Consider the following 19,412-nt stretch of genomic DNA (forward strand, 5'->3'; position numbering starts at 1 on the left):
CTATTCCCCAAACTGTCCGCGTGTCATGTGTGGAGTGCAGCTCTTGGCCATCACTGCTGTCCCTAGCTCCCTCTAATGAGAGCAGATGAATTAGTGCTACGTGACACGATTTGAACAGGGCTTCCTTCTCCACCCCTCCCCCCAGTCTTTCTCCTATACCAGTGACAGCTGTGTGGCAAGGGAAAGAAAGAAAGAAATTCAAGAGCAAAGGATCCTGTAAAGATGATCATTTTTTTAAGTGAACCTGAAATATCTTGCTGAAACTCCAGAAGAACAGGGTCATTTAATTGTGGAGGTGGAGAAGGGGGTTGTTACAAAGATCAGGGGAATTATCTGGCTATGGTTGATTTGGGTTGTATTAACTAACTTTCAGCACGTTTCTTCCATTCCTGGCTAGTTGCAGTATTAGATTGCACTGGTCTAATTAAAACGGAATTTGCATCCACTTAAAAAAGTTTTAAAGGTCTGGAGAATGGGTCAACTGGAAGAAAAATGAACAGCATGAAATGATTATTATACTAAGATAAACATACCTATAGGTTAAAAACAAAGTCCTTTCAACAAACATTTAGTTCATAAAGAACCTATACCACAAATACTGTCACTACACTGTTTTCAAATATTGTTCACTGTCTGAACTTGATGCTAACCATTCTATTTTAAATCATTATTTTTAGTTAAGAATGTTGAATTATTACAACAAAAATTATTTAAACACTGATTTCATTCTGTTATTTTGTAGAGACAGGGAACATATTCTGCTTTGGATGTGCTTATCTAGTTCAAAAAGAAACAACTGAATGGGTAGCAGGCTAGAATCCAGTATATTCAAAGACACTAAAAGGTAAATTAAAGGGATTCCTCTGAGTCTTCACTTAGTCATTTTAAAACCAAAGAGGAAGTCACTTTGAATGTCTAAATTGCTTAACCAATCCCATTAGAGCCAAAGAGAACAGTGGGAGATGGGGGTATGTAGCAAATCACACATCTGGGAGTCTAAAGTACATTCACAAGTGAAAACAATTAGGGGGTGTCACTGGTCACTAGCACCTTAGCACTTTGGATCTGTACTTATTTGAGAGCTGAGACAAAAGATTCTACCTGTGTACCTGTGTAACCTCATACCAAGACTGTACAGGTGCTACAAAATCAATGTAAGCATGCAATACACAAAACTATTTCAAGTAAAGTTCCCCTGTCTCAAAAAACTACCATGATCATTTTTTAATTACTCCTCTATAATTCTGAGTATAATTTAAGCAATATTTAATTAAATTGTAAATCTGAATATATAAAAATAAGGTGAAACCCACTTTTGGATCATGTTCAAAGTTGTAACCTGAAACCAGAAAAGTTTTTCCTGTATGTCATACTTGTGGGAAATAACATGAAAGGAAATGAAAGTTTGTTTGTTTTCTTAAAAAAGTCTACTCAGAACATGATTTTAAGTATTTTTATACTAAAAGAAGGCAAACTGTTAAGAAAAGGAAACTTTTTGGAATTAACTTGGATTTACAAATATGTTGGAACAATCATTCACTTCAGACAGCATGAACACTCTAAAAGATGAGTATAATTTAGAAGTATTTTCACTGAAGCAGAACAATACAATGAATACACTACATTTACTTTCCTTCCTGTAGCCAAAGCACTGATATTTCAAGTATTGCTAAGATTCCTTTTGAAAATGTGCTTGAGGCAGCTTGTGAATGGGCATTCTATCAGGTGTTTAAAAGAAATAAATAGATAATTTGGTATTGTGGAAAAGTAGCTCAGTCTAATACATCCAGTTAACCGCGAGAGAAGCACTGTCAACCACTGACCAACAAAGGGCAGTATACTCTGCCAATAGCTTTAGGGTGACCTTTGCAATGCTGACTAGTCCGTCAAGTTCCATCTCTGAGATGCAAGGGGTGCTTTATTAACTGAGGTAGGAACTAAAGACCAGGAGCCTCCAAAAGTGTAGGCATTTTGCATTCAGGAAATGGAGAATTCCTTTCCCTAAAAAGAGAAGCAATGCACCACGAGATCAAGCTGAACAGCCCCATATTTTTTCCCTAAGCACTAGCCTTCCATGCTGTACAAACTCCCAAGTTTAAGGACAGCATCAGCATCTTCCCCCACCTCACCTACATTTTTTAATACTGCAGTGAAAATTCAACTGGGAATTGGTAAAATGGGATCAATGACTTGAGAGCTAGGAATAAAGCTGAAAAAGAATGTTGACATCACCTTAGAGTTTTAAACAAAATTTGACAAGTTCTGCTTTATCTGGGGTCATTTCCAACCACTGCTAACAGGATGGATTGACAGAATGCAAGAGGGCAGCAAGTGTGGGTCAGAAAAATGACTCTGTACTGAACTGAGAAATTTCTTCAAGGATCACCTGCACAGAATCAGCTTTTTTGATTTAAAAAAGTACTTTCTGATTTAAAAAGTTAGCTGTGACTATGGCAAAGTAACATGCTTAAACTTGATTATTTCTCTTAGGGATGAGCAGGCTTTGAGGCTCACAATAAACTTGAGATGGTCCTGTGCAATGTTAAGGTTTAATGTAGATAGTTGGTGCCACTGTCATGCCTATACAAAACTATGTCAACCTGGAAATAACTGCATTAACAGCTCCAGGGTATTTAGAATAGGTGGCTTGCTTTTTTTTTTCATTATTAAGAATTTTACTTTGAACCATAAGATGAAACTGCATTAAGTTTCCAACTTGTTTAGCGCAGCTAAAATTAAGATACTTATTCCAGTTTAGCAAGACGTAATGTTCACCCACTCACTTAGTCCATGTTACCTTCACATCATATCATTCTCAAAAAGTATAAACACAGCAGAGGGAGAAATGACTGCTTTAAAATAGCCTGGTCCATGGAACAATAAAACTATCTATAAAAGGCACAAATGTTACTTTATAAAAATTAATAGCATCTAAGAGTATATTCGTTTATCCTCCATTATTCACCACCCTCCTTCCTTCAGTACTTCCCTCTCCTTGTATTAAAGATATTTTTTCTAATTCCCCAGTTGAAAGGTCTCTGAAAATGGTGTCAAATCTGTACTGATGCTGAACTTCTTGAACGTGGCATTTCAACGCCATTCAGACACACGGGTGCTTTGTAACAAGCTGCATCTTCACTTGATTTTTAAACACGTGACTTACTAGAAAACAAACTGTTCATCTCTGGTCTTTTCTCCAGTTCAGATCTTCTCTGCACTTTTGGAAGCAAACCAACAGCTTGTTATGTTTATAACAGAAATGACTCCCTTCTGATTGGTGTCTGATACTGTCCAGGGACACTGTTCACAAGACCCTAAACAGAACCTAGGCACACCTAGGCCCCATTTGCAGATCATTTTAACAAGATGTTCTTGTTTCCTGTTCCCACAGAAATCAATAACAGGATGACCTTCAATTTGAAATTCAAACCAATTAATTACCTGTTCTGTTGAAAATGTTGATATCTGATTTGCCTGGAGAATTTCAATTATGAATAGATTATTTCTTTTAAAGAGCCCCTTCAAAAAAATTAGATAGACATTGAAAACCTCTCCTTATACAATATAAATGATGTTTTCTTGAGGCTTGTATAAAATACTGGCCTTGCATGAATTAGTAAGGGGGGGTTTTCCCCTTGTGGTCCATCTCCTACTAGAGACATCATAATCAATTGCCTGGTAAATTACAGCAATCCCACAAAGATTCAGGGCCAAGAATCACTGCTTAAAGTTGAGATGAAAAGCTTTTTGTAGTTGAAATTCAGCTTTCCATCTACATCAATGACTGACACAAATCATATTATTTTTTTCAGAATTTAGAAATCTCCCTTTATTTCCCTGTAATTCTAGCATTCTTATTTTTCTACCTTTATTAACATTCCTTTACCATTTTTTGCTTTGCTCATACATTCGATTTTTCTTTCTATGTGTGTCATAAGGAGAAAAGTTATATGCATCAAAACTATCAACACCAGATATATATTTACTAAACTTTTTTTAATTAAAAAAAAAATGATGAATTTGGTTCATCCCAGTGGGGAATTCCCAAGATGAATGATCACATGCAATGAAACTATTATCTTCATCCATTAAATTATTATCTAAAACAGAGGTTTCTATCTGGCAGCCAGTAGGCTGAATATAGCCTGCAGATGAATTTTGTTTGGACCACACACTTTTAAAAATATTTGAAAAGGTTGCCAAGATTTAAAAATCAGGAGATTTCACATAAAAATCTGGATTTCTGGCTTCTCATTAAAAAAAAAAAAAAAGAAGATATCCCAACACTAAGCCTCCATTCCCACCTGGCAACAACTAGCTGGAGCTAAGGAGTTGCTGCTTCACTGTGGCTGACACGAGAGCTTTCTGGTCCACCACAGTTCCCACTAGACTCACTCCACTCATTTAATTTACCTTACCTCCACATGGCCCTTTTAGGCAGCTCTTTATTTTTAAAATGTCATACTACTCCAAAGAGAGTTTGCAGAGTTTGTGGAGGAAAAGGAGAAGGATAGGAACAGAGATCTGAAAATACATATTTCATGGGCTTATGCAATATAAGACAAACAGTACCATATTTCATTTCAAAATAAACACAGTTGTTCAATAAAACATAAGTGCAAAGTAAACTAATTTTCATAATTAAAGATTTTTTTAAAAACCTCAGAACCGATATCATTTTATGCAGTGATTCAACATTTACACTAGTTTCCAACCAACCACATTCTTCCCTGCAGCCCAGAAAAGATGCTCATGTTAAACTCTTATTCAGATGTACATCCATTTTGTTCCTTCACATGTTAACACTTCTGCACTTCCTATCTAGAACAATCACATACATAAGTGAAAACGACCCTAATATGAAAATAGAATACATCTACAAGGTACATTTAAAAAGTCAACATTTAGGATGCGTGATTATCATAGCAAATACTCTTTACTGGCTCCACATGTATGCCTCAGTCTGACATTTATACTTATATTAAAAAGACATTATTACAGGTTCAAATGACCCCAAAAGTCATGGCACATTTCTTTAAAAATGATTATTACCTAAAAGCAGATGTTTATGACACAATCACCATGCACGTCTATTTCCATTTTCTTAACTGAAAGCAAGTGCAAGGAGAAAATCTTTCATATTTCACTATTTCCAAATCAACCACAACAACACAGTATTTCTACCTATTAGTGGATGTTACAAGCAAATTTAAAGTACCCTATTTAGGAGAGGAAAAGAGTACCTTTTTGCTTCATCCAACTATAGTAACAGGCTATCTGATAAACTAGACAGTCCAGAAATGCGTTAAATAGGCTATGACCGACGAATCATATTTCAACTTTATTAAAAAGAGTAAAATTTAAATCAACTTTCATGTAGGGTTTTGAAATTATGTTTCATCATTGGCCCACATTTTTGAAAGATTGTTTTTTAATTACGTCTTTCATTCCTAAAAGAGAAGCATTTTTCTTCCATTTTCACCTTAAGAAAGTAACCCTGGAACATATGCTAAATTTACTTCACAATTCAACTTTAATCTCCAAATGCTCTTGATTCTTAACAACTTGAACAACTTTAGGTAAACAGTTCACAAAATCATAATGATCATACTGAACTCCTTAGCTCCCAGTTGAATAGAAAAAGAGAAAATAAATATGAACTTCATAAATACAGTCTTAGGCCCAATATCTGAACGAAATGATATATTTCTTATGGGAAGCATTTTTCTTTAATATCCATTATGTTTGAAATTTGAGCAATTAGAAGCAGACACCTGGAACTCAATTTTAATTTACCTCTCCCCACTCATTTTATACTTCATTTGAAACCATCTCTTAAGGTGCTTTTTGAAGGGATGATCCTATGGGATAGCATGCATATAAATGTTCACATTATTTTCTTTAAAACATCTTGGTATAATGTGAAACTAAACTTATTCTCTCTGCTTTAAGTATATGGCTTTAGGGGAAAAAAAATTAACTAGTTAATGAGCAAAATGGTAAAAAAAATTAAAATAAGAATGGTAGGAAAAGTATGATTCATTACATTCATGTTGATTTACCTACTGTAACATTTTAGAAAAAAATTTATGAAAGACCACAGTTAATTCCTACCCATGATGACCAAAGCTTTAAACTGGTTCCCTCAGGTTTCCCACCATGGCAGTGGACAGCAAATACATAAAGCAGTTCTAGATGACTCCTGATTTTGTTATTTTTGTTTGTACTTCATTGTTTTAAGATGAAAAACAATGGGATAATCAATGTTTAGTATTCTTTAACCCATGTTCTATAGGGATTAAAGTATAGCGCTCACCTAACTCCTTTCTTTTTATTAATCACTGATTTCTAGAAAAGGGTATCTCAAAACAGGCTTATGTTGAGGCTCACTTCAGCATTCTGTGTTGGTCAACAAAAAAAAGAAAGCGATTGCAAGTAAGGGAGTACTGGCATATGCAGAACAGTAGGTCATCACAACACTTAGAAGGCAGGTTTCTTTGGCTGACTAAGAAATTATTAAAAATAACTACTTGTGCAAGTTAAAATAACCAACTTCTCTCTCTTACCCAAAGCGTGTTTTTAATATAATGAACATCCAAGCTTCTCTGGTCATGAGAAAACCTGGAATATATTATACACGCATGAATGTGGCCCAGGATGCAGGATATGAGATGTGCTTCCTATCAACAGATTAACACTTCATTTTCATTTTCATTACTCTAATCTCACCACAGGCTGTGAACACTCTTTTTCTTATGTGAACAACAATGGTGCATGAAAAACCAAGCTGACAGGCAGGCGGGGTTCATTAAATGCACAAGGCCTTTATTCCCATAACACATCTCACCTGTATGAAGCCAGGATTCGGGCTTCCAGACTGGCTACTGAAACAAGCTGTCCAGATGGTGGACTTCTAACTCTGTACCTTCCTATTTATGATGAAAGTCAAAAATAAAGTAAAACAGGGAAGAATTCTTTTCCACAGTAAGCTCTATTTAGTAGATAACAGCATTGGTAACATAGTTTAAGATTTATTCGGCCCCATTTTTACTTTCCAAAGTTGTCCAAGAGAATTTTTAAAAAGTGGCTGGGAATGGAAATGATAAGACATTTAAGTTTGACAAACCTAGCTTAGTTTTAACATGTGAAGAGAACTGTAGTTTCTCACTGGTTGAAAATGGCAATTCACAAAATAAGAAACAATTGAGCTATTTCCCAGTGAATAACACTGGGCTTCACCAAAAAGCTATGCTTGAACAAAAAGGCTACCAAGTATAAGGAATCATTAAAATGAGGTTCCTAAAATGGGGAATTCCTCTTTAGGGGGGAACCATCCACACACACATTGCATTTGAAGCAGCCATTAAACAAATCCTAACAAACCTAGAAATAAATTGCTTGATTCCCACAACCAAACAGGTGTATACTTTCGGCATGTCTGTATACCACATATAAATACACTACCACATGACAATATGGGATTTTTAACATTTCTATAGCAAGACAGGAAGTCTTTCCACAAAGTCTTTGATTTTGGTTCTTCCTGGAACTCTAATAAAAGAAAAGCAGTATTAGATAAAGCAGCAGATAACCTAGCTGACTCTTGAGTTAGGCTTGGACATGAAGTTACCAAAGAGAATGTTTGCAGGCATGCTCATTCAAGGGATGCTTTCAAGAATATGCTCAGGATATACTTACTCTCCCCTATCTTGCAAGTGGCCTCCAGTCATGTCCACTGCCCTCTAGGGCTGCAGAGGGCACAGCAGTGGGCAGCTTTCTTTATCTATGCTTGATTAGGTGCCCCAAACAGCCATCCAAATTATTTAAGTCAATGAAATCTTTCTGGCTCAAATTTTAGTGGGAGAAAAAAAAAAGCATTATCAAAACTCTACTAATAGAGTTCTCATTTTAATATTAGTTTTGTTATTATGTTAAGCCAGCTGAAAGTAATTATTTTTGGCACATAAAATATTCATTCTCCTGAAATTTTTCTTTTCAAACCTCTATTCAGGCACTGTAATCATCACATAAGAGTCCTGAAGAACTGCTTAGAGAACAGATAGCCATTAAAAAACACCTCAGTAAAGGTGAAAAAGTCGTGAGAGTTACACAAAAGCATAGCAGGTACAAATACTGGAAGTTACGTCTTTTACAAGTAGAACAGTATTTCTTAATCTTGTCAATTTTAACAATCTCTCTGCTGTGTAAGACAATGAGTTAAAATTTATTTAAAGCAAAACAGTAGTGAATCCTCCTGTGTTATGTCTACTGCATGTTTTAAATTTTAATTTCATAATATCATCCATTAATATTAGCCCTGCCACAATAGCAATTACATTTTTAAATATTTCAATTAACTCTTACTAACCACAGTTTGTCTCTAAGAGTCAATCATACTCTACCTACCGAAGGAAAACTTCACATTTTCCTCCTTCTAAGGAAATACTCTCGTGTATATGTAAGTCTTGCTATACAAAATGATAAATCCAAGAATTATTTTTTTAAAAGAAGTTAAAAATAGAAAAGCAAAATCTCTTTTCAGCTAAGAACTTCCTTACATACACAGGCAAAGGATCAAATCGAGCTGCCTTTCAGCACCTCTGAATGATAAGCCTGGGCCCCTGGTTACACGTTTTTATCATGCCCTTACTTAAAGAACCCTTACATAGCAAAACTCAGGACAGTCCTGTCAGCACTTACACGCTGAGGACCACATCTGAGGGTGGCACCTCTTTCTCCTGCCTCTGCCGGCACGATGTATTGGACAAAAGGTACTTATTCACTTACCTTTTCAGGTGCATTTCAATGCCTGTAGAGTCGGGCAAAAAGAGCCAGTGAAAGTAAGGAGAAATTGAGGGAAAGAGAGATGAGGGAAAGGAGAATAAAGTGAGAAAGAAATCAGGTCTATGGAAACAGAAATAGGAAGAAAGAACAGACTAACTATGTATTTAGGTCATTAAGTAAATTGCTGCCAAGCAAACAAATGATTAAATCGACCCCCTCAACAACACACAAATCCTAAAGATGGGGGCAAAATAACACTGAAGTCCAAAAATACTGAGTAAATAAGATGTCAGATATGCTCAAGAGAATCAGTTTTCAATGAGTAATTTCTACTGCCCAAGATTATTTTTATTTTCTTAACAGAGAGAAATGAAAAACTGATGAGCTTAATTAAAGAAAAACAAAAGGATGTTATGTTGTTGTTAAAGGATCAATTTCTTCCTTTTTAATTGGAATGATGATGAATAAGCTGAGCATTTGATTTCTAAGCTAGCCAGTTCAAGTAACGCATTGTTTTTCCACAAGCACTTGCATTAAGGCAGGCTCTGTGAATGAAGGCATGATACGGCGCTTCCTCTCCTCCTCTTCTCTGACTCTGTGGCATGAAATGCTGTATCGTGTTTGAAGAGACGGGCACTGCACAACGTTCTCACCCAAATGAACTCCAGCTGTAAAATTTTCACCTGAGGGTTTGAATGTACATTATGAAATTTGCTAGGCTTCCTACAGGGAATGTACAAATTAAAAAATAATCAATGCTTAAATTTTTCCTATTCTCTAACTTTCTTTTAAACCTAGGGAGGGAGGAGGCAGTACAGGTCACCCTCTGTGACAGGTCAGGAACCATGGATGTCACAGCCCCGGGCAGCATTGCTTGGGATGTCATTTGCACATATTAAAACTTCTTAGAGCTTGAGTTGGCCAGAATGTTTTTTCATCTTGTTTTTCTTGCCTGTTTACTAGTTTACGGGAAAAAATTTACTTGTACACATTTTGCTTCTATGTCAGGATATAAAGGCTATCATTCCTGAATTATGCCTCTTCTCCTTTATTTCTCTAAAACTTAAAAATAGATGTCAAAGTTCCTTGAAAGGGCCTTTAACTAGATTTCTCCCCTTCTCCCAGGTCCTTTGGTGGATGAGGATCCCCAAGCAAAATGTGGAAATCAGCTGCTTTTCGAGAAATAAAAATGGCATCAGCTTTGGCCAACAGGAGTGAGACCAATTATTTACTACAATCCCCAAACAATCTTTTGACCAAAGCCTAGAGAAGGGTGGTTATGTAAGGGCAAAAACATACCACAAAAGGTATGAGAAGCTTTCCACGTGTTGAAGAAATCATTCTATCCACTTAACAATCCAGGCTCCAAACCTCACAAGAAGAAAACCTTGGAACCATTACATTCCATGTTCTTTGGACAATAACAAGCAGGGATTCCCACAGAAAATTACTCTTTGAAAAAGTCATCCTGTAATTCACTCTGTTCTTCCTACTACCCTAAAGCTCCCTGACAGTATCCTGTGGGGAAAAAAGGAGTTAATTCCTAGATCAATTCACTGATTCAAATTATAGACACAAATGAAAAGCAAACTCCAGTTTCTCCTATCATTCGAGACCCAAATAGTCCCTAATCAAGAGTCCAAATTAAGAAAATACCTCTTCGACGTACAGTCATCAGCTATTCATGTTAATAAGAAAAATCCTTTCAAAAACTTTGCAGATTGATAAGGGTTGAGGGCCACTGTAATTTTCTTTAAGCGAGCATGTGTAATACATAAAGTGGGGAGGGAGAAACACTACAAATTGCTGTTTTTCATTGAAGTGGATGACGCCAGCTCACTATCACTAACGGTCTGTTGCTTTGGAATCAGTTCCCTGTGTCACAACGACCTGGCAAACTCAAATGCTTTCACTATCACTGGAGTCCTTGCAATCCTGCTTTGGCTGTGACCCATTCACTTTTGCCCCAACTTCTCAGAGATGCCTTACTCAGCATCTCATTAGTTAGGGAGGATTTGCCGCGGCTCTTAACCCTGACATAGGAGTGGGAGGAAGTGCTGCTGCGGTAGCCCCAATCTGTCCTGTCACTACATTAATCAGATTTCCATAAAGCCATGCATGAATAATTGCATTTATCAGTGAATTGTAAGGTAGACTCATAAATATAATTATAAAAAATACCTACAATTATAGATAAGTTATCTGCACCTTTAGGGATTTAAGTTTCAACTGTGATTACTTGACTCATCTTAACAAAAAGGGCTTTACAAATTACACAAGCACACATTACCAGTTTACAGATGACAGAAATACAAGGAAAATAATTTCAAAACGATCACCTACTGTGTTCAAATCCACTTAACCTATCATGTTGAAAATAAACTTGAAATTTCTACACAGGTTTTTAATATATACCGCATACACACCTGAGAATATGTCTGTGCATGCTTTACTTGCACTAACATGTACATAATTACCATGTATATGACCTACTACTTTCCCACTGCATTACAAATTAAGACAGAACCTGTGAAGTCTGCATCTTATACAAAGTATAGGCCAACATACAAACACCTGTCTCTATGCTACAATTTATATTGTAACAATTACTCAACTATTCCTATTAATGTTACATTATCAGAACAGATGTTAAAAATTATACTTGGATATATGTCTATAGTGAAAACATCAAAATAAAACATACTCTCACTCACATGAGAGAGGGGCACTAAATTGGAGGTAGCAGTCCAGTAATTCAACAGGCTGAAATTAAATGCCTCCTAATATAAAATAAATATTTTAGCATCAAGACCATAAGTTTGGTCAATTTAATCCTTTCTTAGAAAGACGTGATTATCAAAATACACCAATTGTAAGAAGGGGAGGAAAAGGGGAGGAGGAAAAAGTACAGAAACCTAGGGATGGATGATGTCTGGCAATCAAAGTCATTTTCAAAGACCATGAACTATCAACCGCTTTACTCAGGGCTCTGATTAAAAAAGAATATACTTCCTATGTTAAAATGGATGTCTACATGAGTGGGATAGTGTTTAGAATAAAAATGTACAAACTATAAAAAAGAACCAAACCACGATATGCAATTAGGCACCTGACTTGTAAGAAAAACTGTATGGGTGCCTTTTCAACTGTTAGTGAATAAATTTTCAAATTACTGGGTGGGGGAGTGGGGGGAGATAGAAAGTCAGGCAAAATCATAATTTCCACTTTAAAATACAGATTCAACAAACTGAAACGGTGTTTGCCTGTATGAATAGAATGAACTAAAAGACTACTGGGAGAAAAACTATCGAACATGATTTTTAATGGATTCCAGCAATGCTATATTTCTTACAATATATTTTATTTATCATTTCTCTGAAATGCACTAGATTTTATAATAGTAAAAAAGTTTGCTTTACTCTGTTATATCTCGGTGAACAGATGCTCTGGTATTAATGTAAATTATTGATTTAATTTTTAGCTTTCTTGGTTTGCCCCTTACCTATCGAAGAAATGATTTCTCTGGTGATAACTAACACATCATGCTAATGAGAGAATCTAATGCACAATAGAAAAATGTCACTACTAATAATATTTGCATGAAGTTATATAAAGCAACTGTAAGAAAATGTCAGACAGTTGTTCTTTAATAAGACACAGTTTCACAATGAAATTATGTTGTTAATTTTGTTACATCATTGGGTGAATCCTAAATTACTACTTAATGATGCACAGTCATTTATAATTCTAACTTAGTATTTCACTTGTGTCTGAAAAGAGACCTTATTAAGGGATCTACATTTTATTGGAAACAGGTTAAATATACCTCACCAATAATAAAAGGAAATGTCTCTAGTAATGTGTAAAACATGGGCGATAGTCATTTACCTGTGATAGTTTCATTTCTGAAAACATTTCAAAATATATTAGATTACTGCATCCCTTGAGGGAGCTACAAAGCATTTCATTTGCTATTCTCTCAAATGTACAAAATATTTACAGAAATAGAAAAATCACCTTTTAAAACTGTATTTTTAAAAACACTTCAAAATTAGACCTTAATTTTTACTCTTAACAGTACTTCATAAGGTTAAAATGGGCAAAATAATGTTTTGGACTCAAGGAGATTAACAGAGAAGATGAGCAAACCATTCTGGTGATTCTCTTCCTGTCAATGATCAAAGTGACCCAAAAAAGAACTCCCTTTAGGCTAAAAGTCAAGAGTCATGCCCTTTAGGGTTGTGAAATATTGGTATCTACGGGGAGAAAAAACCCTTTCAAAAAAATCATACATGTCATACATGAATATGGGAGAAAAATGTAGAGATGTAGAAAGTGCAAACTATCATATCTTGAACTTCACAGGAACATACTTAATGCCACCAAATCTAAACTGACTCTGGTTTGTGATATCTTTTTACCAGTATTAAACAGACTGAGAGATTTACATATAAGCAGATCCAACTTTGCTCATACAAAACAAAGGTTTTTATATTCCTACTTCCTAATTTACTTATAGGAGACACAAACCAAGATTATTAAATACCAGCATTCATGAGCTACTTATCACTATAAGTTTTGTTCTAAATAATGTCAGTGGTAAAAGTCTCTGTAATTCAATTTTAAAACCTACTAGTCAGTCTTTTCTAATATTTAAAGAAATGATCATGTAAATCTTATAGTTTAATTACCAAAAATTCTGAAATAAAAAATGTGCCCTGTCAATTATATTCATTTCATGAGCTAAATCAATATTTTCTTAGAAATTAAAATAATAATATAGAAAATGTCATTAGGCCTAAGAAATTAGATTTACAGAATTCTGCATGCTTGATTAAATTGGACAAACTTTTACCTATAGTAAGACTTAAGCTGGCTTATTGTGTATATTGAAACTAGTATTCTTTGAAACTGTTGGCTTTGAGAGATAATCATTTCAAGAAAAGTGTCTCTTGCACACATGCACACACACACACACACACACACAGAATCAGCATTGCTGATGAACTACAGGTAAAAATTATTGAATTTTAAACATGTACAGCACACATATTTTTAGATTTACACAGTAAGAATTTTAAGTTTATACAATATTTATACAAACTAAATGTCATCCTGAAGATTTTTTAAAAAACATAAACTCATACCCTCTTTTACATGCTTTCCAAAAATGCACAGGAGGTAAACATTTAGTAACCATGACAGGAAAAAAAAAGAGGAGGAGGGGAGTCGCTAAATACATCCAAACCAAAAAATAAAGGAAACATTTAAAATACAGTTAAATCACACTTTTTTAAATTGTGATTTTTCCCTTTATTTTACTACTGTTTAGTAAACAGTGTAATTAATATAATTTAGTTTTATACAGCACCCATTAGGCATAAATTGTTTCCCTATTATTTCTACTCTCTTCATACAGTCAACTAATGCTATGACACAAACATGCACACAAGTATAGACAAAACTGATCTTTATATATTCACAGAGTCAAACAGCTGGATCAAAAACATAATAGCTTAGTTGTACAAGTTTCTCGCTCTGAGTGATTTCAAATTATTTTCCTAATTCTGATCTATCATCTACTTTCATTTGTTTTTTAGCTAAAATGTTTTGCAAGACTTAAAGTCTCCTTAGATTCAAATGTACTTGGAAATGGGCTGGTGCCAAAGAAGCAATCTAACACCATCTATGTGGTTCAATAGCCATTTATCAATTGATCATTATCTCTATCTGGTTTTATTAACTCTTTTCTAGCTAAAGGGAGACCTAAACCAATCTTCCCTTCCAACACACACTGTACACACACACACACACACACACACACACACACACACACACACACTGTTGATTTCCACTAGCTCAAGGAAAACCCTTGAAGGTGACATCTAATTTTTAAAGTATAGCACAAGTTACTTGGTCCTAAGGTCAGTGAAAACATACTCTGTGTTCCAGCCACCTAGAGAGCCACCCAAGGCAGGATGTGCCTCCGAAACACACCTCTCAAAGCACTATGCAGTGACAAGGAGTAACTCTGGGAGGAAATGAACTTTTTAACTTGCAAGAGTGGGAAACTGCACATAAAGAGTTGCTTATTGGGTTTATGTTGATTGCATTTAAATCCCAGCTTACTGTATCAGCAGTAATCAGGGTCCCTCTACAGGATATGTCAAAATACACCTTTTTCAAATGCATTTATCCTATCGAGAACGGTGTGATATAACTGTTCGCTAGCTAAATGCTACAAAAACCCCTACCTCTGTGCACTACCTTTTACACATGTATTTCTAAACTTGAGGTAGTTTATAGCCTGGCAAATTTTCTTTCCTTCATTACCACTACTTTAAAAAACCTTAACTCAATGAAGTATTTAATTCTCATAAACTCTTACAAGCAAAACAGGTTTTTAAAAAAGCAGTCGTAATTTTCTAAAAATGAGTGCAACAGTATCAATGTCTTAATCGCCATCTACTTAAAATCCATGTGTATTTGTCAATAATCCTTCTGTGCTGTGGGGATGACAGTATCATACTAACTCGCTTTGTGTGGGTTTCGTGTAGGCTTGTGAAAAGCAAGACGTGTATAAGAGGGAGGCACCAGGGAACTACCCTCCCTAGCTTGAGCACAGTCCAAGATGAAAGTTTCTGGGTTGTTTCCCTTCGCTTCCTCTCACCCTCGCTCCCCCTCGGAGCCGCAGCGGCAGCAATTGTGCAAGAGGAGCCGGTCGCGCAGGGCACGTATCACCGAGCGCATGGTACGAGCCGCCGACCCCGGTGATTAATTACTAGTTGCCGGCCGCCTCGCGCTCACACGGCGACTCTCCCGGCAGAGCCAGCACAGCCAGCCGCTCCCGCGCGGCCCGGACGAGGACGCCGAGGCTGCGCCCGAGCGTGAGTGCGCCGGCGGGCGGGCGGGCGGGCGGGCGAGCGTGCGGGGCCGGGGCCGGCGCGGCCGAGCGCGGGGCGGCGCGGAGGAGCTCGGGCGCCCTGCCGGCCCGCCCCGCACGCCGCCGCCGCCTCCGGCGACCCTCGGCGCGGCTGCAATGCCTGCCCGGCCTCCTCCCGGGTCGGAGGCGAGCTGCTGCAGCCCCGTGCAGTCAGTCGGGCTGTGCTGAGGGGCCCCTACGTTTTATGACTGGTTGAAGAACCTACTCCGAGAGAGCAGACACTTGGATGAAGTGATGAATATAGACAGAAAGATACATTTGTTGGGCGGTGGCTTTCTTTTTTAAATGTTTAACAGAAAACAAATAAATTGAGTCTTCCTATGACCCAAGCTGCACTGTGAAACTTTGCAACAATGCCTCTGCTTTCTTTTACTTCAGTATCCTTTCCCCTTTTTCTCTTAAGGAGCCCTTAGGGAAACCCTGAAGTAGTAACCCTGCATATTCAAATAACAGTTACGACAAAACAGAGCCTAACTATGAAGCGATCAGGTTTTTAAAAAATGTTTAGAGAGAAAAATACCAGAAACAAAGTGCACATACATTTCAAAATTTCTTTTAAAAAAATGAGAGTAACTTACCTGTTGGGACATTCTGAACAAGAGGTTAGTATCAGCGTTTTGCCATGTCCCCATGAACCCTGGTTCAGCCGTAGTCGTTCTGGTTCCGAACTGCATGGAGTTGTCAGTACAGGAGTCTCTTAAAGTCAAGTCTCTTGCCCTCTTTGGCTCTCTGTCTCTCTGTGTCTCTCTTTCTCTCACATCCACTTCTGCCTCTTCTGACTGAAAAGTGAAGGTGGATTTTTTGAGCCTCTTGGCAGCCAGTAGCAGGAGTGTAGTGTAGTTAAGAAGCTGGCTGAACTGTGCATTTCATTTGGGAAGGGGGAGATTTGGGGGAGGGAGGGGGCCAGAGCTTCTTTCGCACCTTCTGCACAGATACCCCTATCATTTATGCATAGATTGTGACTCCCCGAGCTTGCCTTTGCTCGGTTTAACAGCTGCCTGTCAGGTGTGCAGGCAGCACTGGAGACCCAACCATCAGCTTCAAACTCTCAGCCACTGCATGTCATTGGATAGCAGAGCTAAGAGTCAACTGCACTGTTCCACTGTCAGGCACCAAATGACACCCTGCACTAACCCCTCTCCAGACACACAGAAAGACACATACTTATGCACACTCCAAGCAGCATCACGATCAGAGACCGCACAGAGCAAGAGGCTGGGGCCCTTCCCAGGGAATTTTTCCCAACAATGCTTTTGGGCATAATATGCAATATTTGACATCAGTCTTTAACATTTGTAAACCACTATGCTTCAACATTTATTTTCTAATTGCACTGGAAGAAAGAAAAATATTCAGCTGTAAGAGAATGTATAAAGTTGACTCAGTGTTGTCTAAATGTCAGCTCCTAAAAGTCATATAGTATGTGCTGGGCTATTTATAACCACATATAAACTCCTAGAGAAAATAATATACATACAGCCCTGACCTTACACTCAAAAAAGTAAATAAATAAACAGAGCAGTTTTTTGAACATAGAAGATCACAATAAATATTTGCTAAATAAATACAAATACTATTTCATATCCAGCTCCTCAGGTCATTAATTACTAAATTGGATGTTAAGTAACAAGAAACTGAATGGCAAAGGAAGAAAGTGTAGCTTTGCCTAAAGCTCAAAAGTAGGAAAAAAAATCCTTTGTTAAAGTTCCTGGATGAAACATCTACAATATCCTTTCATATCATAAAAAAGAAAAAGATGAAGAAAGAAAGCCTGTCCCATTTCACGCAAGAAGTAATGAATACAAAAACTCCAATTTTCATTCAAGATCTCTATGAACAACTCTGTAACATTTTCCTGCCTGGTAAAATATAACCTCGGTAGCATGCCATATTTTTAATTAAACCAGTTTTAAACTAAAACAATCTATTTATTAGATAGTATTTATCTACCTTATTTATGGAAAAGCAGAACTGAAGAAAATGCACTGTACATAAACAGTCACTTCAAAATGGAAAGCTAAATTCATGTCATATCATAAAAGTAGTCAGCAGGAAAAAGCCATCTTTCCTAAACTTAAAATGTAAGGAACATTAATCTTCAACCACCTACAAATATCGAGGACAAATGTACCACTCTCCTTGCTCCTTCTTAACTCAAGAATAACAATAAACCTTACTCTCTGAAACAACAAAACAAACAGAAAAGAGCTTCAATGGCAGCTCTGTGTCATTAGTGGACAATGAGAAAAGATGAGAAAACATACACTATGTTGACACAAATGTGCCTTCCCCTCTAGAACCGACATCTCCTGAAAGCTTTTCTGTTAAACTTCCCTCCAGTTCACCACCATTAGGCACAAAAAAGTCTCAAAAGCAGCAAATTCAATATCTGAGAAGAAACAAGCAAGAACCCAAAGAATTGTTGCCTTAAAATATATGAAGTCCACCTGTGGTCAATAAAAATATTCTTGAGAGGGGAGCAGGAAAAGCCCCTCCGAGTCAATTGTCAACAGCGACTGTACCTTTACAGCTAGCTATTACCCACTTAAACTCCCTCTAAAATTTGCTAGCCTCTTGATTTCTGAAGTGGCACTCAGTGCCTCAGTCAAGCTGCCTGCTCAGCTCCTGACCTTCCCACTAATGGCTGTTATTTGTGGGAGGCTTAAGGACACTGTCAATAGCAGGCTTCCTCCTCGCTCCTCGCAGGCTCTGTTGTATCGCTTTGCCTGTGCGTGTGCGTGTTCTCTCTCGACTGCCTCTTGCTCTCCGGCTCTTCCTCTTTCGCTCCCCCTCCTCCTGTCTTCCTCTCTCCTTCACTCCCTCTTCCTCTTCTTCCAGCCCCCACACCTTCTTTCTTTCAATCCTGCAGTCTTCTTCTTTCCCAGGTATCTCCCTCCACCAACCACCACCACCACCACCACCACCACACACCCACACACACACAACACACAAAAAATCAACTGGCATGCAGCAGCAAGCACCTGCAGTAATAGACTCTTTTATTAAAACTGTTATTCTGCAAGACTTGAAATTCCCCTTGGACTGGGCCATGTCAAAGCCGATATAATTAACTAGAGGCTCAGCAACGGATCAATTACCAGACAAGCAAGTGATAGTGAAATCAATGAAAGATCATCAGCCACATTATCAGTGTTGCAACTCATTAGGGCAAAACTGAGAAATGTGCTCAAAGCGAGCCCAAGCAAGGTGGCATTACAAAACAAAGGGCTAATTCGGAGACCCTGCTGTGAACAATCTGTAACAGAATTAGCCTTTTTTCCCCCTAAACTGCACAGCTCCGTAACTAAATGTGACATACTGAGAGAAGCAGTTTATTAAGACACCAACCCCAAGTTTATTTAGTTCATAAACTCTCTCCTAGAAAATCGATACAGTCTGTACAGAGTTATTAGGCTGACTAGCTAATACATCCAAATCTGGTCTGCCTGGCCAGCAGTCTTCTGACAAAATGCTACCCAGCACAGGCAAACTGAGCTCTTTCAGATATCATGGTTTGAGATTGTGCTTTATGAAACAGGTCTGCCATGTAACCTGCATAATACTACCAAGGCACAAGCCTCAAAAGCATCAGGGTATCTTTTTAAGGTTTAAAATTTTTCACAACAAATCTATCATATGATACTGCACCTGCTAAAGGGATTTGATCAAAATTTTAGTTTATAGA

General features: G+C 37.3%; 1 protein-coding gene across 14 annotated transcripts in view; it reads right to left on the bottom strand.

Annotated features, from left to right (window-relative positions):
- Positions 1-19,412, bottom strand: part of BNC2 (basonuclin zinc finger protein 2) — a 442,599-nt gene that overhangs the window by 294,211 nt on the left and 128,976 nt on the right. For 12 of the 14 annotated variants that reach the window (XM_036888199.2, XM_036888195.2, XM_036888189.2 and 9 more), the window contains one exon: positions 16,306-16,506. The exons of the other annotated variants lie outside the window; for them this stretch is intronic. In XM_036888199.2, coding sequence (XP_036744094.1) covers positions 16,306-16,506 — 201 coding nt within the window. The remainder of the gene's footprint in view (positions 1-16,305; positions 16,507-19,412) is intronic. 14 annotated transcript variants of the gene reach the window in all.

The sequence above is a fragment of the Manis pentadactyla genome, chromosome 3, assembly GCF_030020395.1.
Source record: "Manis pentadactyla isolate mManPen7 chromosome 3, mManPen7.hap1, whole genome shotgun sequence".
NCBI lineage: Eukaryota > Metazoa > Chordata > Mammalia > Pholidota > Manidae > Manis > Manis pentadactyla.